The sequence below is a fragment of the Colias croceus genome, chromosome 20, assembly GCF_905220415.1.
Source record: "Colias croceus chromosome 20, ilColCroc2.1".
NCBI lineage: Eukaryota > Metazoa > Arthropoda > Insecta > Lepidoptera > Pieridae > Colias > Colias croceus.
The window spans coordinates 3,653,146-3,675,765 of record NC_059556.1 but is presented as its reverse complement, the minus strand read 5'-3'; the positions used below and the strand labels follow the sequence as shown (position 1 = coordinate 3,675,765).

At 35.6% G+C, this 22,620-nt stretch overlaps 1 protein-coding gene across 1 annotated transcript; it reads right to left on the bottom strand.

The window, feature by feature from the left end:
• Positions 1–2,209: 2,209 nt before the first annotated feature.
• On the bottom strand, positions 2,210–22,620 carry LOC123700691 (mothers against decapentaplegic homolog 4). Its single transcript, XM_045647980.1, has 14 exons — positions 22,495–22,620; positions 21,897–22,135; positions 21,419–21,593; positions 20,891–21,100; positions 20,008–20,562; positions 19,767–19,889; positions 19,406–19,543; positions 18,842–18,940; positions 18,368–18,498; positions 18,038–18,129; positions 16,260–16,428; positions 3,691–3,817; positions 2,815–2,959; positions 2,210–2,408 (listed from the first exon to the last, which is right to left on the bottom strand). The coding sequence occupies exons 2-14, from the start codon at positions 22,131–22,133 to the stop codon at positions 2,339–2,341; spliced, it is 2,271 nt and encodes a 756-aa protein (XP_045503936.1). The 5' UTR covers positions 22,134–22,135; positions 22,495–22,620; the 3' UTR covers positions 2,210–2,338.

Genomic DNA, 22,620 nt, shown 5'->3' with positions numbered 1-22,620 from the left:
TACATTTTCATAGTTAATTTTACCACTCTACCAACTCATGATTTCCAAGAGGTGTCTACGAATCTATTCACAACTATACATGTATTTATAATAATAAAATTGTTCAATGAATTTTTCAACTGCAGTGAATCGTCCATAATCCACCCAACACCACAATACAGGCACATCTTGCTAACAAAATACAGCCTTCACATCATCTCACAAAACGCCTATGACTATAAATTACTGCGTAATTATAACTTATTATATTATCTTAAACCTATTTTAATTCCCGTTTGGCTTCTTTCAAGTTGAACCACAACTATGTCTTGTCATATTTATTCTACATTATATAAAATGCCTTATTTTGGTATAGCTGTTATCTCAAAATAATAATTAAAGCTATGGAAGCTGCACTAAAATAGACATTAAATACATCAATTTGTACTACTTTTGCATATGGTACTGAATAAAGGCTAGAAAGAGACAGATCTATGTGAATAAATGAAGAATCTAGTTTGAAGAATTGTATAGTACCAGTAAATTTTAATAAGTTCAATATGGAAACCTTTCATAATTTATAAAAACACATAATATTGTCGTTTCGTTTTAACTCTTTTTCAATACCATAAGTAAGAAGAGGACATACTAAAATATAACATTATTATTTAGTACACTTTCTATTGCTTTATTTACCGTTCTAAGACTGTTATAGTATTTCAATTTGACGATAGCTATTTTAACATCTTAGATTCGAAGCGTTCTGTAATTCGAATCTAAGATTTGAACCTAATCTACATAATAATATGGTCTTAAAATCAAGTCAAAAAAGAGTTTGTATTTTCATGTTTTAAATATAACTGATTTTACAAATTATTCTTTCCTGCTCTAATAAATTGAATATCTTAACGATAGAAAGAGATACATATAGTTTGATACACTATGAACAAAAACAGTGCATTTATTTTACATTGCTCTCATAAACTATAGTAAATGGCTACATATATTTCTGTACATTTAAAATACAACAGTAGATACCAAAGTCAAATTGAAATACTATAATTAAATTCGTATCTTTACAAAACCCGAACTTAGTCCAGGAGCCTTCATCAAAAGAGCGAAATTTTATAGTACGCGGCAAATTATTTGGCACTCACTTCTTGACTTGTGAAAACAAATATATTCAGAATTAATTAAATAAAAGAGAAGTTATTTCTTATTTATAGCAATGACTGAAAAAGTGAAAATACAGTATTAGAAACTTGTTCAGTTTTGATCGTATTTTTAAATTAATTATTTACCTGTATGGGTACCATTTTATATGCCATGGTATTTGTACAATAAAAATACGCTCCCGAATTCCGAAGCCCTCCACATTTGAGCAAAAATGGACAGTTCGTTACATAAAACTATCTTACAATTAATAGTAATCCATTTGTTTTGTGAAAAATATTATACTGAGATCCCTTTGAATGTTCTTTAGTTTGTTCAGAAGAAATACTGTTAAATACATCTATGTAATAACTACTATATTGTCCTATCTTACACAATACACAAGACATACTTTTAGTTCACCTTTTTTATTAAAACGCGAGCGATGCGTTTTAATGTGCAACATTTGTTCCAACATTACAACTATACCTTGGGCAGACCATTTAACATAATCAACAATTTAGCAAAGGAAGACGAACATAATTTAGATTCCGGAAGACCTAAAACGAAATAAAAATACAATTTTTTAACTTTTTTTCTATATGGCAACAAAAACACTAAGTTCTGCACTAAACCAGTCACTATACACCAACCGACGCACCAAACAAACGTGCACATTTAAGTCTATTACCACAATTGTTTCGCCACTCACTTATTTCGACACTACACTTTTGTAATTGTAATTATCTTCTTGTTAAAAATGCGTACATCACGTTGTTAGCTTGATTTATTTCGCAATTATTGAGTGAGATGTCGTCATTTCTGTGTTGATCTTGTGGTACAGGGGAATCACATATTGTTGCCTCTTAAATTTAATAGTTTGCAGTTCTAGAACATGTAGAAAGTACAAATAATAAGCTTTTAAATAGACTGTTTCCAATTATAAATAATGTTATGAAACAACAAACTATCGATTCGTATACGAACTCCAAAACTCCTCTCTTAAATCCATTCTTTCCAAGCATTAATTATGTAATGAGACAATAAAACCCCTCCCATTTACCAATCAGAGTTCTAACCCCTGTACCACGAGACCCACCACAAACACTTTAACGACACATAAACGACACTATAACTGCATTTAGCGACACGTGAGCGATGAGTGGCGCGTGGTCGCTCGAAGGCCTCAAAAGAAGCCGATCAACTCCTACTCGATGTTCGTCCGCGGCCCGTCGATGGGCATCGTGTGCAACACCTCATCTAATAACTGCAGCGCTCTGGAATATATTATATTTACTTAATCAATTAATTATTTACAAAAAAATCAATAAATAATAGTTGGAGTGGTCTGAAATACACATACAATAATATTCAATGTATTCAAAACAGACATGTTTAATTAACTATCTATTCTTTGCGATTAGTCACACAATCTAGTCACTAAAACTTAAAAGGAAAGGGGCGTTTACAATTTGTCGACAATTTTACCAAACAAACTTATAAATATGGCGAAAAGCGATTAAAACCTCCCTTGTACTTATTACAAATACCCGTATAATAAAGTCTCGTTCGTATTCATGGTAAACATTAGTTAAGCAATAAATGATTAACAATGTTGCAAGAGACTTTGTTTAATTTAAGAATATTATTATTATGCTACTATTTATTATCAAAACCACTTACCTATGTAAATGCACCTCAACCCAGCAAGGTGTCTCCTTAATAGAACTCCGGGGGTAGTCCGGCCCCCAGCCCTTAACAAACGACAGCCGTACGATACACAACCTTCGCAGATCGTCCACACCTATACCCGCCGCTGCTGACAGACCTGCAAATAAATAAAAAATATAATTATATTATTTGTAATGCAGTTCAATTGTGTTGAGATGCTAGCACTATGCTGATGATTCTGACTTATGATGAAGTAAAAGAGCAGGAATGGAAATAAAAAAACCCGTCTATTATGACGGATTTATCAATTTTGATGTGACAAAATTTCGCGATGCAAGCAACCGATTTCGCTAACTTGCTTTTTTCCCCGCGACTTAATTTAAAATTGCGGATTGTTGGAAAATGTTTGTGCTTAAAAACCACATAAATGCGTTAAAATTGACAGAACATCGCTTTTTACTAGTCAGTGTGTGTTTTTCAGACGGATTGCTGTTATAGCTGCCTCACACTAATAGCAACTATAATAATAGTTGTTTATAGTATAGACGACAAAGTGGTGCTGACATTGATTACCAAAACGATGACGAAGATGACGTCGATAGAACGTAAATTATTGAATATAATAATCAAGCCAATCATATTTGGAATAGTAGTTTTTTTTTTTTATGGTGGCAAATCAAAAAAGAGCGCGTGTGCCGAGCATACGTATTATTTGTGCAATATTGTAACACACACGAAGGTATATTTGATGCGTTTCACTTTAAAACAAATAAAAAATGAGCGTGCAGTTAAGCCATATGGCTTATGGTGAGCGGAACATAAGTGATGTAGGCGGTGTCGTCTCCATATGTATATCTCAATGGTTGAATCACGTGTATCACAACTCACACTTGTTCATCCCGGGGTGCGCGGGCTGTATGTGTCCCGCCACAGCGGCAGCCTGCGCCGCGGCGGCCGCCTGCGCGGTCGCGGCCTGCGTCTGCATTTGGCGGTGGCACTGTCGCAGGTCGAACACCTAAACACAATATATTATAATTTTTATTGAAGTTATACTTCTTTTGACGCGATGGAGAAAAATGATGGGAGTGAATTTTTACGATGCCCGCGCACACCGACACCTAAATTTAACAGCATGAAGTTAGTTCTAGGTGGTATGAAAATTGATAACTATGTTCAAGTTGTATATTCTAGTATTTTTTTTCCATATGCCAAAGAAGTGTTATGTTTGGTAAACTAACAATAATTGTAACGCAGTTTCACAACTTGAGCTATCGTACGAGTGGCTCAGTGGAACTAACGTGGAGCATCGATCCGCGGGTCGTGAGTTCAAATCCACACAAACCTCAATGCATTTTTATAATTTTTAATATTTTTAGAAACGTCTGGAAATCCTTATCGGATTGTCATTGAAAGGTCAGTGGCCGTTGAGCAGTGGATCTCGGTACACTGGTTGTTGGTTTAATTTGTTTGAAATAATAATATATATAAGTGTTATTATCCTAAGTTTGTGCTATTATTTTCATGCGAGAAGGGGTAAGTCGTAGTTTTAGTACTATAATGTTAAGATTATTGAAACTCAAAAGTAAATAAAATTGTGTTTTGTTTGTAGCCTATATGAAACGCCTTCGATCTCACGATCAAAATTATACGCATTCGATATCCATACCACTGTTTATTACTACCGGAGCTAACTAAAGGCAGGGATTGGAAGGATCCCGTTTATGAATAAAATCCTCCTGGCGCCCTCATTAATTTGCTAAGATTACTTAGATATAAGTTTTGTTAAAATAAGCTAGTTAGTCACTACTTACCACTTAATTATTATCCTGTGGTTAAGTCTAACCGTTTCTTAATTTTTTGTAATAAGTGCATGTAGTTCTTGCTTTAAGTTAACATTTCCATTGATTGTGTACGTCAATGAAATAAAACGATTTCTTTATAATAGCATAGTTGTTTCTTTCCAAATTCATATCATCGTGTGCTTAAGAAAAATAACCCATAACAAAATGGCGCCCAACGTTAAAACAATGGGATTATTTTATTTATACTCTAATTATTCTAATTTAACAAAAACATATGCTTGATATTTTTAATTACCTACACCGAGATAAATGAATTTGTATCATTCGCTAGCGAGTTAATAGTACTTAAGTATCATAATAGATAGCCTGCTTTATTCTTATTAATTCTTTTAGTTTTAATTCAGCATTGTAGCTTGTTTAAATACATTGTTTTTAGGAATTCATGTACTTAAGTTGCTTTAATACTTCTACATAATATTTGTATTTTATTAGTCTTGTGGATTTGTTGTTATATGTATATTTTGTGGAATGCTAGAATATAAGATTAAAGTGTTTCTTGGATTGTGATTTTTTATACATATTTAATTGAGGATATGACAACTTATCCTTTCTTGCACGGTTTTTACAAGCGCATAAATTCTTATAAATTCTTATAGTATACCTACCGTTTAATTATGGATCCACAGTATTTGTTGAAGGATGAGGTGGAGTTTGAACTCGCGTGCCGTGGATACGTGCATCCAGGGGGCTTAGCCTCAGCATTAAAACTTGTTTTAAAAAAAATGTTACATGTTGAAAATTTAAAACTGGTTACATATGAATTAAAAGCACCCAGCCAATGTAGTGAAAATCCTAGTAAGGAATTAGATATATGCTCAGATAAATTAGATTGCATTTTACGTTACGTGTCCGAATTAAAGGAAAAACCCGATAAGCAGCTTTATAAACGTTTAGTCTCTCGTTTATTTCATGTGATGAATAGGTTAAAATTCATTGAAGCAGCTGAAACATTAGATAAGGAGAAGCACAAAGCTTTGTCGGATAAGGCTGTTATATTACTTAGTGATTTAGAGGCTAAGGATGATATGGAGGATGATGATAAAATTACTAAGGAAATGAAAGAAATTCTACAAAAATCATTGGGTGAAGATAGTCATAAGATACTTAATGAATTGGATGTTGACGTCATTGGGCCATCGACATCTAAAGTCCCCTACGAAAAGTACTTAGACAAAGAATGCACTTCGAAAGTAGATTTAGAACAGAAGCGAGTTAGCTTTGCTCATGATGATTTAGGCATTCAATATTTTCATGATAAATTACCGGCGAACGTTTTTAACTCGACGTCAGTAAATGATGCTCAAGTGACTCAAATATTAAGACACAAGTTGGTGCCTATTAGCCAATGGGGTGTTCAGTTCTCTGGCGACACTAGTATTAGTGTTAACGCTTTTATTGAGCGAGTGAATGAATTGAAATACGCTAGAAATGCAACGGATGAAGATCTTTGGAGACACGCTATTGATTTTTTTAAGGGAGATGCTTTAATTTGGTTTCGCGCTAATAGAGAATATATAGAAAACTGGAATGAACTAGTCATCTTATTAAAACGTAATTTTCAGTCGCCGTACTATCAAGAAGAATTGCTTACTGAAGCAAAATCTAGAACACAGGGTTCTCATGAATCTGTGGTTATTTATGTATCTGTCATGCAAAATTTATTTAATAGACTTCCAAACAAAATTTCGGAAATGGAGAAAATTATGATAATTATAAAAAATCTTCAACCGTACTATCAAAGAGCAGTATGTAGGGACGTATTTTCTTCTATTTCCGATTTGGTTAATGTTTTGAGAATTTTGGAAAGAACCAAAATTAATTGTGATAACTTCAAAGAACCTAAATCTTCTAATAAATCTATGGAACCGGATTTAGCCTATAAGTCTAGTATTGAAAATAATCATGAGATACATGAAGTAAAAGCTTCAATTCCAAAGACATACAGCAATAAACAAAGATGTTGGAATTGTCGTGAATCTGGACACTTATTTCGATCTTGTGCAGCACCCAAGCAACGACTTTTTTGTTATAGATGTGGTCGATTTGGCATTACATCTAAAGAATGTAATTGTATGGGAAACGAGAAAGGGGAAGGGCAAGACACTGCCAACTAACCTTTCCCCGTGGTCGAGATAGTATTGAGTGGCAGAACTGGTTAAATTACGTTCGGCTCTTCATGTCACAAGAAGTAATTTCTCCTCTCACCTTTCGGAAGGAGTGTGATAATAGGTCATACGTATGTATTGACATCCTTGGTAGAAGAGTCAATGGCTTATTGGACTCGGGAGCTACTAGATCCGTGGGTAACTTAAGGTTTATAGAATATATAAAGGTTATAAACTTGAAGACGCAGAAACGAGAACCCGTTTACATTTCTTATTCAAAAAATCACGTCTGTCAAGTTCACCACGCTCTGTACTTAATTACCTTAAAAATTGTTTTTTTACCTTCGTTTGACTTGCTGTTTGTTGGAGTTTGTTTGGTGTTGAGGAATTGATACTTTCCTATAATAATCTTCAAATCAGAACGTCGCACAACTCGACAAAAAGTGTTTAAACATTTCGAAGACACATTTTACCGAAAACCAACTGCGGGCAGTTCTAAATTTTGGCGATATCTTCACCTGCATGCTGAGCCAAGGAATTCAAGTTTTATCATCAGTGTACCGAAGCCCTATACTGGTATGAATTTATTATTGAAGGATGTTTAGAACTCAAATCTGTTTCTGTTAAATGTCACCTGTCCCAACGCTGTTTGAATCTGTCAAGTTACTTTATAAACAATCAACGACGGAACAGATACAAGCCTTTTCGACAGCGTCATAGACATCTTTATCGAAGACACGTATCATATTTATTGTTGCTTAAATATTGTTGCATACTAATAGTGGCTATAAAATCAATACAAAAATGAGTAATAATAATATTTGGGGATGCTGTACGCCGCATCAAAAAAATAAAGATGCTTACATTATTTGTGTGAAATGTGACAAAAATTATCATTTTGCATGTATGGGTCTTGATGAAGCCTCGCTTAGTCCTGAAATGCGCTCCGTTTGGAGCTGTCCCGACTGTGTGCGGGCAATTCCAAGAGGATCAAATAATGATAATACCCCCCTACGTAACGTTTCAACCATCAGAGGCAATAAAAGACAGGCTGTCAACTCTCCCCCGATGGTTAATGTGTCTCCCACTATTACACGCGAAGACGTTAAGGATGTCGTACAGGAGGTTTTAAAGGATACCTTAAATAATTTGTTCGCAAAAATGAATGATAACATTGTGAACGCAATTAATAATGAATTAAAACCTCTAAAGGATGAAATTACGGCTCTTAAGAATTCTATGATGTTTATTAGTGATCAATACGAAGACATTAAGAAGAATTATGACGCGTCTCAATTAAAAATTTCCGCTCTTGAGAAAGAAAATGATGGCTTGGTACATACAGTTTCTAGTCTTGAGCATCGTTGTAACCAAATAGAACAACAGCTTCGTCAGAATAACATAGAGATACAATGTATACCCGAAAATAAGAATGAGAACTTATTGCATATTATTAAAAACCTTGGTAATGTTGTTGGCTGCCCCTTAGAAGATCAAAGCATAATTCATTGTACCCGTATCTCAAAGATTAACAAGACTAGTCCCCGTCCTAGATCTGTTATTGTACAATTGTCATCTACAAGACTTCGTGATCAAGTCATAGCTGCGGTTCAAAATTATAATAAAAAGCATGATAAAAATAGAATAAACAGCGGCCTTATTGGGGTTTCAGGAAATCCATCAACTATATACGTTAGTGAACATTTATCACCATTCTATAAAGGACTACACGCAGCAGCTCGTCTAAGAGCCAGAGAAAAGGGATACAAGTTTGTCTGGATACGGGGTGGACGTATTTTTATGAGGAAGAATGAGGAAGCCCCATATATTCTAGTCCAGAACTTTAATGTTTTAGATAAGTTAGACTAAGAACGAATATATATATTTTTCTTTCTTTTCTTTTTTGATTGAAGTATGTGGATTGTTTTCATTTAAATTTGGTACGCTAAATCTGTATTATCAAAATACTAGGGGCTTACGAACTAAAACCCACGAATTTTTCAGACAATTGGCATGCTCTAATTATGACTTAATTATACTTACAGAGACCTGGTTAAATGATAATATCAAAAGTAGTGAGCTTTTTGACGACCGTTATATTGTATATCGAAGGGATAGGTGCGATTCCAGTTTCTCATCAAAAAAGGATGGAGGTGGGGTACTTATTGCTGTTTCCTCAAAATTTACATCGAGACGTAAGCCTGAATGGGAAACTCAGCTTGAAGATCTCTGGGTTATACTGGACTGGCCTTTGTCACAATCTGTTCGTCATATTGCAATATGTGCCGTCTATTTACCTCCTCCGGTGGATCGTTCGAAACTAGAGCATTTCTTAGATAATTGTAATAGGTTACTTGAATTGTCGTATGGTCACTTAATACTTGGAGACTTTAATCTGGGTCATATTAAATGGGACTTAGTTGGAACGAATGAATACATTGCTCCCAACCATTGTCAAATTTTAGTCGACTTCTTATTTCTAAACCATTTAAAGCAGCACAACAATGTCCTTAACTCAACAAATAGAATTTTGGATTTAGTAATCTCTAATAACGTGCCCCTTTGCAGTGTCGTTGAGTCTGTGTCTCCACTGTGTAACCTTGATAAGTATCATCCTCCTCTTGATATAGTAATAACTAATAAAATTGAAGCGAAACTCCCTTATAATAGGTTAGCTTGTAAATTCAATTTCTTTAAAGCAGATTACGAGTCTATTAACAACGATCTTAGCAATTGTAATTGGAATGAACTGTTTTGCGACCTTGATAGCGTAGACTCAATGTTAGATATTTTATATGCTAAGATTAGGAATACTATTCATAAATATGTGCCTAAAATTAAGCCCAAAAATAATAAATATCCTCCTTGGTTCAATAATAATCTTAAAAAAATGTTGAAGGAGAAGTTTAAACTAAGACAGCGTTATAGGAAGTACAACAATCCTAGAGATAAAATTGAACTGCATATAATAAGCACTAGGTGTTCTAAAACTGCAAATAACTGCTATAATCTATATATTAGGTCTGTGGAAGATAAAATTCATTCTAACCCCAAGTACTTTTGGTCATATATTAAGTCCAAACGAGGTGGTAATGGGGCATACCCACCTACTATGTCTCTAGGTGATGAAACCTCCTCGGATAGTGTTCGAGTATGCGAGCTTTTCTCCAATTATTTTGGATCTGTGTATTCGAAGAGGGGTCCCAATCCTGAAGAACAGCAGCCATCAACTATAATTTCCGATAATAACGACCTTCTCCTGACGTTACCGCATATTGAGTATGGGCCTCTTTTAAAAAAACTCAAGGCTATCGATGTTTATAAGGGCGCTGGACCGGATGGCATACATCCAAAGTTCATTGTTGCTTGCGCAGAAAATCTGGTTCAGCCTCTTTTAAAAATCTTTAACTGTTCATTGAGTTCTGGTTTCTTCCCTACAGTCTGGAAACTGGCTAAGGTCATACCTATACATAAGTCTGGTCCAAAAGAACTAATAAATAATTATAGGCCCATATCAATTCTTTCCACCTTTGCCAAGATATTTGAGTCGTTCATTTGTCCATCTCTCACTAACCATTTCAAACAATTTCTCTCTTTTCATCAACATGGTTTTGTTCAGCATAGATCTACTATGACCAACTTGACAGAGTTTACCGAAACCATTACCCACGAGCTGGATTCGAATAAACAAATTGACACTATTTACGCTGACTTTAGCAAAGCTTTTGACAGGGTTCCACATCACATCTTGCTGCAAAAATTATGTGGATATGGACTCTCACCGTTGTTTTTGAAGTGGATAAATTCCTACCTAAGCGATCGTACATTCTTTGTTGCTATTAACGGGTTTGATGCTTCGCCACACAATGTTACCTCGGGAGTTCCTCAAGGTTCGCACCTTGGTCCTGTTCTTTTTAACTTCTTCGTTAATGACATTCCAGAAATATTAAAAAATTCTCGTTGTTTCATGTATGCTGATGATCTAAAGTTCTGTAGAGTTATTAATTGCTTTGAGGATGCTTTGAAACTACAACAAGACCTTGATAAGCTAGCCTTATGGTGCTGTAGCAATGGTATGGAATTGAACACTGAAAAATGCTTTTTTATCCGCTTTGTTAGAAAATCTAAAATTATTCCTTTTAAATATCAGATAAACAATAAGGTAATCCAGGAGAATTCTATCACTAAAGACTTGGGAGTGCTATTTGATACCAAGCTAACTTTTAATAATCACCTTGAATATGTTACGAATCGTGCTTCAAAGATGTTAGGTTTTATTGTGAGAAACTCTAAAGGATTTCATAACATCAAAACTAAGATTATGTTATACAACAGTCTCGTACGTAGCATTCTTGAATACTGTTCGGTTGTCTGGAGACCACATTACGCGACTCACATTTTAAGACTTGAACGTATACAAAAGAAATTCTTATGGCACCTGAGTTTCTCTAGCAGGTTATCTCACAAAAGGCTCACCTCTTACCAGAGGCGTTTGTCGCATTTTCACATTATATCTCTGGAAAACCGTTTTATATTTTCGGATATTATTTTTGTCACCAAAATTTTCCAGAATAAAATTGATTGTCCACAACTATTAAATAAATTTAATCTCAGAGTTCCTACTAGGTACCCGCGTAATAAAATTACACCTTTGGCTCCTCCTCTGCGTAGGACCGTATTTGGCCGAAATTCACCCATTTGTAGATTAAGTAAGTTGGTCAACGAGCATGCCAATTTTATTGATATTTTTCACGACAGCTGTAATAAAATCCGCAAGTATTTAAAGGAATTATCTTGATTTTGTTTACTTTTTGTTTATTTATTTTTTTTTTGCTTTGTATACCACATAGTGACTTGACTCATTAATCATGTTGTGTTATCCTGTAAATGTTTGTCACAATTGTCTTTTTTTTGTTATATTATGTACCCTAGCTCTAATTATTGTTGTGACTGATGTTGGATAACCTAAATAAATAAAATAAAATAAAAAAATAAATTTCTACTGCAGATGGAACTAATCACACTCTTTCTGAAATTGTTGATGTACCCATTAAATTTAATAATAAATTTCACGTCATGTCGATATTGGTAATGCCTAATTTGTCTCAAGACCTGATTTTAGGCAAGGACTTCTTTGAATTATTTGATATAGGGTTTACATTTAAAAGTTATGATATAAAAGAAGGGCTACATATTAATACGGTATCAGATGAAGAACCAGCAATTATAAGTGAAGAAAATTTAAATGAAAGCCAAAAAAAGTCTTTATATGAGGTTATTAATTATATTAAGGAAGAAATTGGGTCAGGGTTAGGTAGAACAAAGATTCTGAAGCATACAATAGATACCGGTGATAGTAAACCGATATACCAAAAGCAATACAATTTTTCTCCAGTTATTAAGAAAATTATTGAACGTGAACTAGATGAAATGTTAGCCATGGATGTAGTGGAGCCATCTTACAGTCCTTGGTGTTCTCCAATAGTACTAGTTAAAAAACCAAATGGCTCCAATAGACTTTGTTTAGATAGTAGGCAGTTGAATAAGGTCACTAAAAGAGACACATACCCCTTGCCTAGAGTGGCTTCTATATTAGACAACTTGCGACACTCAAAATTTCTTAGTACTCTGGATCTTAAAACGGCTTTTTGGCAAATTGAACTGGATAAGCGTAGTAGAGAGAAGACAGCGTTTGCAGTGCCTGGTCGAGGGTTGTATCATTTTAAAGTAATGCCTTTTGGTCTTGTAAATGCATCACAAACACAACAAAGACTTATGGATATTTTATTTCATGCCTTAGAGGGCAAAGTTTGGGCTTATCTGGATGACATTGTTATCTGTTCCGAAACGTTAGAGGAACACCTGAACATTCTAAAACAAGTGTGTAGCATATTAAAAGATGCTGGTTTAACAATAAATATTGAAAAATGCAAATTTGCGCGTTCAAGTATGCGTTTTCTGGGATACATTGTAGATAAAGTTGGATTGCGTACTGATCCTGAAAAAGTGTCAGCTATTATAAATTTCCCAAGACCTAAAAATTTAAGAGATTTAAAAAGATTTATTGGAATTGCAAGTTGGTATCGAAGGTTTGTTAAAAATTTTGCACTTATAGCAGCACCCCTCCATCAGTTGACAAAAGGGAGAAAATCAAAAACATTTAAGTGGACTGATGAGGCAGATAACGCATTTGTTAAGGTAAAGACACTCTTAACCACCACGCCAGTTATTTGCTGTCCTGATTTTAATAAACCTTTCATTATTCAATGCGACGCTTCAAATAAAGGTATAGGAGCAGTCCTATGTCAAAAGGTTGACAACGTCGAGAAACCTATAGCGTTTCTTAGTAGAAAACTTAATGAGCGAGAACAATTATACACGACATCAGAAAGAGAACTTTTGAGCATTGTTTATGCTATAGAAAAATTCAGACCCTACATAGATGGATCGCATTTCGCAGTCGTCACTGATCACAGTGCACTAAAAATGCTTCATAAAATGAAAGACCCTCATGGTAGACTTGCGAGATGGGCCATGAAATTACAGCAGTTCAGTTTCGATATAATCCATAGGCCCGGTAAATCTAACGTTGTTCCTGATGTTTTATCACGATCCATTGATGCCCTTGGAGACTGTATAGAAAGTAACTTTTTCAGCATTTTAGAGAAACATAAGGACGAATGGTATAGAAATAAAGTATTAAAAATTACTAGTGGGAGACAGGTTCCTAATTGGCAAGTGAGAAATGGGTTATTATATAAGAAAATTCATCTGAAGCAATATCCAGATAAAGTTAACGACTGGAAATTGTACATTCCGCATGCACTCAGAGGTGATGTTTTGAAACGTTGCCATGATAATGTCACGGCAGGTCATTTGGGAGTACGGAAAACTTTATTTAGAGTAAAACAACATTATTACTGGCCTGACATATTAAATGATGTTAAGGTGTATGTTGGGAAGTGTGAAGTGTGTGCAAGAGCAAAAGTGTCGCAACAATTACCCTTAGGGCATATGGGTAGTCATCGAACAGTCACTAGACCGTGGCAAGTGATTTCATTGGATCTCATGGGACCATTTCCTAAAAGTAAAAACGGTAACACCATGTTACTTGTCATTACATGTTTATTTAGTAAATTTGTTCTTCTATTTCCCCTACGAACGGGAAAAGCCGATAAGATTTGTGCCATTATTGAAAAACAGTTTTTACTGTTTGGAGTGCCTCAAGCGATTATTTCAGATAATGGGAAACAATTTGAATCCCATTTATTTAAGGATTTGATGACAAAATACAATACCAGTATCTGGTATACGCCCAGTTACCATCCCCAAAGTAACCCAACAGAACGCGTCAATAGAGTTGTTGGCACTATGATCTCAACATATATTAATAAAAAAAAACATAATGAATGGGATGTACATTTACACAATTTTGGTCATGCCATTAGAACATCGATTCATGAAACAACAGGTTTTACACCATCATACTTATTTCTTGGTAGGGAGACTGCTGTACCTCCAAAAATCTTAAATTCGAGGGATTCGCAAATAATAGATGTTGACTCTATCGTCATTAAGACCGATGATTATTTGATGGATTTAAAGAGAAGAAGCCAACTTTTTCGCGATGTTGAGCATAAAATTAAGACCTCGCATTATAAAAGTTCAAAATTATACAATATTAAACGTAGGCGGGCAAATTTTAACATAGGTGATGTAGTTTGGAAAAGAACTAAGTTGCTTTCTAATGCTAGTAATAAATTTATGGCAAAGTTAGCACCTAAATTTGAAAAAGCCATAATAGTAGCTAAGTTATCAGATAACATCTATCGTCTTAATAATTGTCATGGTAAGTCAATAGGTATTTGGCATGCTAAGGATTTAAAGCCACTCTGGCGTGAACATAACGCATGAAAGAAATGAGATGCATAGACTATGACATCTCATTTCTTGTGTTGGTTGGGGGAATGTTATGTTTGGTAAACTAACAATAATTGTAACGCAGTTTCACAACTTGAGCTATCGTACGAGTGGCTCAGTGGAACTAACGTGGAGCATCGATCCGCGGGTCGTGAGTTCAAATCCACACAAACCTCAATGCATTTTTATAATTTTTAATATTTTTAGAAACGTCTGGAAATCCTTATCGGATTGTCATTGAAAGGTCAGTGGCCGTTGAGCAGTGGATCTCGGTACACTGGTTGTTGGTTTAATTTGTTTGAAATAATAATATATATAAGTGTTATTATCCTAAGTTTGTGCTATTATTTTCATGCGAGAAGGGGTAAGTCGTAGTTTTAGTACTATAATGTTAAGATTATTGAAACTCAAAAGTAAATAAAATTGTGTTTTGTTTGTAGCCTATATGAAACGCCTTCGATCTCACGATCAAAATTATACGCATTCGATATCCATACCACTGTTTATTACTACCGGAGCTAACTAAAGGCAGGGATTGGAAGGATCCCGTTTATGAATAAAATCCTCCTGGCGCCCTCATTAATTTGCTAAGATTACTTAGATATAAGTTTTGTTAAAATAAGCTAGTTAGTCACTACTTACCACTTAATTATTATCCTGTGGTTAAGTCTAACCGTTTCTTAATTTTTTGTAATAAGTGCATGTAGTTCTTGCTTTAAGTTAACATTTCCATTGATTGTGTACGTCAATGAAATAAAACGATTTCTTTATAATAGCATAGTTGTTTCTTTCCAAATTCATATCATCGTGTGCTTAAGAAAAATAACCCATAACAGAAGTATAACTTCTAAGGCGTGTACATAAGTACACACACGTCTTTTTTTTAAGTGTTATGATACATAGAATTTAAGACTGGCTTCCTAGTCTGGGAGCCAGCTTTAAATTATTTATGTACGTGTATTTTATGTATATCTACTCTGTGATTGTATACTTAATTAATAAAAAATAAAAAAATCTTTATTGACATAATAATTATACAGGTCAAAATAATGAATCCTTCGGCTCCCGAACTAGTTTAAAACTGTGTCTCAGGAGCCAGAGGCTTCTCTCAATATTGATCATAGTATAAACTAAAATAAATTATTTACATCTATAAGAATACCAGATACAATCCAGTATGTTATGAAGTAAGTAATGAGTGTTTGATTGTGTAAAGACCTTCACAGATTTCCGGTGGGTTAATTTTGTAGATAGATGAGAGGTTAAATTGATGCAGTTTTGAGGAATAACTTTTGGGTATCTACATAAGCATGTTTGAGCAGTGTGGGCATATGTATGCGTGGGTGTGTAACTATGCGTATACGTGGGCGTGTAACTATGCGTATACGTGGGCGTGTAACTATGCGTATACGTGGGCGTGTAACTATGCGTATACGTGGGCGTGTAACTATGCGTATACGTGGCGTGTAACTATGCGTATACCTGGGCGTGTAACTATGCGTATACGTGGGCGTGTAACTATGCCTATACGTGCATGTGTACGTGTACCGTGTACGTTATGCGTGTTCACCTTGATACAAGCGGACGGGTATATCTTATGCACGGCGTCCCCGGGGGCTCTGCCCGCCTCCCGGTCGAGGTAGTACGACTGCACGAACACAGAATGGTCGGATAAACAGCGTAACCACACGTCACCTTCGCCGCGCAGGTCCAGCTGCACGCCTTTGCCGATGTGGAGCCTGAAATACATAGAAATTTATTTACATACTAGCTGTTCCCCGCGGTTTCACCCGCATTGCTCCGCTCCTGTTGATCTTCGTGTGATAATATAATATAGCCTATAGCCTTCCTCGATAAATGGGCTATCTAACACCGAACGAATTTTTCAAATCGGACCAGTAAGTAGTTCCTGAGATTAGCGCGTTCAAACAAACAAACTAACTCTTCAACTTTATAATATTAGTATAGATTGTAATAAAATGAATGATATGTATTTGAGATAAAACTATTTATAATGGTAGGAATATTATTTGTTACGTTTATTTTTCTCACACACACACACGCGCTGTATGATATGATTATTGTTTTTATAACTTTTAATACACGTTATGTTCATGGGCGTAGCCACGGTGGGGCAGGGTGGGGCACTTGCCCCACTCTAGCTTTAACCTGGAAGGTAGGTAGATACCTAACCAAATCTAAAAATTGAAGTAAGTACCTAGTAGGTACTCTTTTGACTGACTAACACCTAACAAGTGTCATACGCCCAGCGACCAAACGGCTGAAGATTTTTGGATCTATTTTGTGGTGTGGTAGGTGAACAATAAGGTGTTTTGAATAAGAATAATTCGAATAACGAATTACACACGAAAAAAGAAAATAGCTGAGGTTTCTATGTTACATGAACTGTAAGAAAAATGAGTATAGTACCCCAATTAGTTACCCCACTAACTTATCCAATTTCACTTTTGTTGTTTTACACGTTCTACAACTCACTGATACTTTTTACTTTTTACAAATGCCTTCGCGAATGCCTTCGCAAATGCCTTCGCAAATGCCTTCGCAAATGCCTTCGCGAGTGCCTTCGCGAATGCCTTCGCGAATGCCTTCGCAAATGCCTTCGGAAACGCCGGCGGTACAGACGCCGGCATTTAAAGACCTGGATATAACTTTGGGTACATACTTGGTACATACAGTTGCTAGTTATGCAAATGCCTTCGCGAATGCCATCGCAAATGCCTTCGCGAATGCCTTCGCAAATGCCTTCGCGAATGCCATCGCAAATGCCTTCGCGAATGCCTTCGCGAGTGCCTTCGCGAATGCCTTCGCGAGTGCCTTCGCGAATGCCTTCGCGAATGCCTTCGCGAATGCCTTCGCAAATGCCTTCGCAATTGCCTTCGCGAGTGCCTTCGCGAATGCCTTCGCAAATGCCTTCGGAAATGCCGGCGGTACAGCCGCCGGCATTTGAAGACCTGGATATAACTTTGGGTACATACTTGGTACATACAGTTGCTAGTTACATATTATTTTTTATTGTTGCCCCACCTTGAGCCCATGGCTAGCTACGCCCATGGTTATGTTATCTTTCTAATCATATGAACTGAAAAAGGTTAAGGAGCCTGGTGTCATCACAGACTTTTTTGTAGGTAATTTCACACACCCACACCTCAGGTGTGACACCTACTCTGAACACGACACACTAAGATATTGTTTAGAATTTATTTAAAAATTATTTTATTGAATAATATCACTATTACATTATTAGTTCTTTATTGCACGCTAAATACCGAATAACACAAAAAAAGCGAAGAATACTCATGCAAACAACATATTTGACGAGTAACTTACCTCGCTCGCTCACTTTGCTCTGTTCTATGGACATTACTTAACGCACCCAAACAGAATCTATTTCCACCAGACGGATCTACGTAACCGTCAACCTGTAAAAAAGGATTTAATTATATGTACTTGTAGATATTTAAGAATTTGAAATTCAATTATAAAAATTAAATTTAATACTTAAAAATTTTAAAAATATTTGCAGGTATCTGCTAAACTTTCTGCTTTGCGAATAATATTTAGCTGCACTTGATTACTAGTTTTTTTTTATATTTTCCAATCTACCCACAACCAAAAAAAAATACCACAGAATAAATAAAAAAACAGATACAAACTCACAGTAACATTCGGCCTACTGGACGGCACTTTGAACGTTTCGCCAACTTGCGTGTCCAACTCGAAGTACGCAACCGAACACCAATATTCCGGTGCAGGTTGACTCGATAGTAAGCCACCGGGGTTGCCGTTGTCTGTAAAGTAAATTAATAATATCATAAAGCTTATTATATTTGCTATTGACGGCGTTTTAAAATTGTAAATAATTGAAAATTTATCAATAAATTCGTAACGCATATGCAAACATGTATTCTCTCTCGTCATTCAAATCTATATAGCTCCGGAATGGTGAAATACGCGGGTTCGAATCCCACCACGTAATCGAATTTTTTCTATTCTTTATATTTTTTAGTATATATAGTTCAATGAAAAACATTCGTTTCAATGAAACAAATGAAATAACACCACTTCTCAAAAAAATTCTTGGAAAATTAATTTTACTTAGAAAAGTTTACTAATAAAAATAATATATCTTACAATAATGATGGTGATGCGCGGGCGCATCGACAGGCGGTGCGGCGGGGGGTGGCGCGAGACTCTGCGTATACGTCAGCGTGTTGTTGCCCGTCCATGTGCCTGCACGGACATACACACAGGCATAGTTATAGTATGTATAGATAATGTCTGATAAAAAGTTTGTTATAAAAAGAAAATATTTCACTTAGGGCTAATTTTTCAATCCTTGGTTAAAACTTATTCATCAAATAACGTATTAAACTACCATTTTAAAAATGTGTTCTAATTGTCCGTATTTGATAGTTTTTATGTGACATTTTAATATGTTCGTGTAATACTTTATTGGACGGATAAATTTTAACCAAGGATTGAAAAATCGGCCCTTACAAAATAAATATACTACAAGAAATTACACGCGAGGTCGGGTTAAATATTAGTTTGAATGTAATAAGAATGTACGCGATACGTCGCATCACGTCACGTCACGTCATATCACGTCACGTCACGTCTCGTCATATCACATCACGTCACGTCACGTCACGTCATATCACGTCACGTCACATCACATCACGTCACGTCACCTACCCTGCTGGTGCTGCGTGCGGTGCGGCAGCGGGCTCTGCTGCGGCGGGCTGGTCGGCGCGAAGCCGTTCTGCTGCGGCTCCGGTGGTGAACCTGCTGTCACCGCGACTGATGTTACCGTGGATACGGGCACTGTGCCCACTGAAATTTATTATTTAACGTGAAATGTGTGTTTTAAATGTATGGTATTTTTATACAGACATGAAATGTGTGGAAATGTAGTTTGAATAAAATATGTTAAACAAATATAATATGGTGTTATATTCTATAATGAGAGTTGTACTGTTGAAACTTCATTTAAGATTTTGAAGGGAATTTAGAACTCAAAAGGAAAATAACATAGACTTCATAAAAATCTAATTACCTGGCAATGTTTGCGTCATTTGCGTGTTGTCAGTAGTTGTCTGTTCTGACGTAAAGAAAGTATTGTTTGTCCCATCGATTATGGGAGTGGTGCCACCTGGCGACATACTGAGTGGCATAGCCGCTGAAATATTTAATTACCCAATTAAGTATTTCATAAATAATTGGTCCTGTATAAGAAAATAATAAACAAAAGTGATCAGCGTCAAAAATATGTGCAAAATAAAAATGTAAAAGCTTACAATGATTCATTCTCCACATAGTACGCGCGTCCATAGTATCAGGTGGTTCTAACTTCGGCGCGATCGCCCTTTGCTGTGCCATCACCATTTGTGAATTCTGTATCGACATTCCTTGACTTATATTCGGCATTTGGGGAGTGCCGGGTGACATTTGGTTGGGAGCTGAAGCCATTCTAGGTGAAGCCATCTGTGGCACATTTGTCCCCATTTGTGGCGTGCCGGGACCCATTTGTGGCGTGCCTGGTCCCATCTGTGGTGTTCCTGGCCCCATTTGCGGAGTACCAGGGCCATGCGGAGTACCAGGGCCCATTTGCGGTGTCCCAGGTCCCATTTGCGGAGTTCCCGGCCCCATTTGAGGAGTACCTGGTCCCATTTGAGGTGTTGTTCTACCCATTTGCGGTGTCCCTGGTCCCATCTGGGACATTTGACTATTAGGATGGTTCATCATTTGGTTGCCAGGTGAATGGCCCATCTGTGGCGGGGCAAGGGGCGCGCCGGGACGTAATGGCGGCCGCGGTCCGTGCGGCGAAAACATGTTGGGAACGCCATCAGGCGCTATTGACACGAAAATGCAAAATAAAATTATAATGCTGCGCAAATAAAAAGGCACATAGAGGACAAGAATTGCAAAAACAAACAAAACAAAATGTAAACAAAACAAGCCACAGATTTCCAAATTCCACATATTGAAAGTTTAATTACTACAAATAATTTTTTAATTATTGATATCACTGATTTATAACAATGTTTAATGATAAGAAAACACAAAGTTACTTTTAGCAGAAGTTAATTACATATGTACATTTCAATTTATTTTCCAATAACAATTTAAAACACAATAACTGGAAATCTAGGCTTATACACACATAAGAAAATATCTTACTTTGTCCCTGATTAATAATAATATTAGTTGGTTGAAACTGTTGATGGTGATGAGCTATAGTCGAGTGGGGGTGTCGTGGGCTTGTGGCATGATGCTGTATAGTAACAAGTTCTCCGTTATCCATGTCCATACCGTTACCACCAATGCCTGCTGTATATTCATCTTTAACCAACCTACTAGGTCCTGATTGAAGTGTAAGGTTGGATAGATCTAAAAAAGTTAAGATAATAATGTACAAACAATAGTTAATAATTTATAATCAAACAATGAAATAATTAAAAAGTTGTATTGATAAGGTTTAAATCTGCTTATGGTACATGAATAAAGAATAATTCTAAAAATATCCACTGCAAGAATATTAAATTAAATGGACAATACGATTAATGAAAGTACTAACAGTATGAATCCAATAAGTAATATAAAACTGCACAAAATCAATATAATGATATACCAAATTATATTTTCAACAAATACCCTTTACTATTAATTCTACAACATCAAAGCTAATGACTAATATTATTATCTTACCTATTCCAGGAGATACCACTCTCTCATAGTGGTAAGGGTTCACGCAAACTGAGTCACACTTTAAATCAAAAGCAAACTGACAAAATTTCACATGTTTTAACTCATTTTTGTGTAGATCGGGCCAGCGCCATATCCTTGCGTAGATCACATGTGGAAAACCTTTTCTACCAGCAACCTAAGAAATATATTATTATTAAAAAAAATATATGCTACGTATTTATGTATTAACCCATTAAGCCCTGAGCGGCCCGATAAGCCACAACACAATAGTTTTTCTATTGTGTCTGTGATTCCGGGGGTTGAGTTATTAATAAATTTTCATTAGTAATTGAAAAACCTAATTGAAAATGATTAAATATGTGTCAGATTTGAAACCTAGCAGTCTTTTCACTAATAGGAATAAAGTCTTATAGTGTAGCTAAAATTGAACAATAACTTCTCAAAGTCACATGAATGTTATCATTGAGTGTTTACTGACCTGCAATCGACCATCTAATGTGCGTTGTATTGTAACACATTTACTTGGATGTGCACCATTTGTTGTAATTGCAGTTATTAATGAATCCAGTTCATCTCTCTTCTCTTTCAACTTCTTCACCAGCGATTCTATGGCGCGTTTTGAGAACCCTTCACTCTCACCACCTTGCCGGTGGCACATCAACGAGTGGACTATACTCAGGCAGGCATCCGCCGAAGTTGGTGCCGTAGTATTCATGTCTAAAAAGTGTACAATAATGTAAAAGGGACAAGGAAACGATCAAAATCATTTATAAAATCTCACATTCAAATTGTCTCCACAATCTAACTAATTTATTCACAATTTTGCATTTTAATTGTAACCAAGACGATGATGATTAAATGCAAAAATAGTAGATCTATTTATAACGATTGAAAATAATTAGAAATACATTAATTTACCGACAAACATCAGCCATCGATTAAGAATTTGATATAGAACTCTGATATGCAAAAATAACAATCATTATTTGTTATTTTTAATGTAAAATCTATAAAATTAATATTTTTACGTAAAATTGAAGCAATGACAGTATGAGCACTTAGATTTTTTTACATACCTGCTAGTTAGAATTCTAGAGTATCTTATCTCATATATGCAACAATTTATATTAAACGAAATAGTCATGAGTAAATTATGAAAAATGATTTCCTCTAAATCGAGACGATACCAAAACAGTGCGACA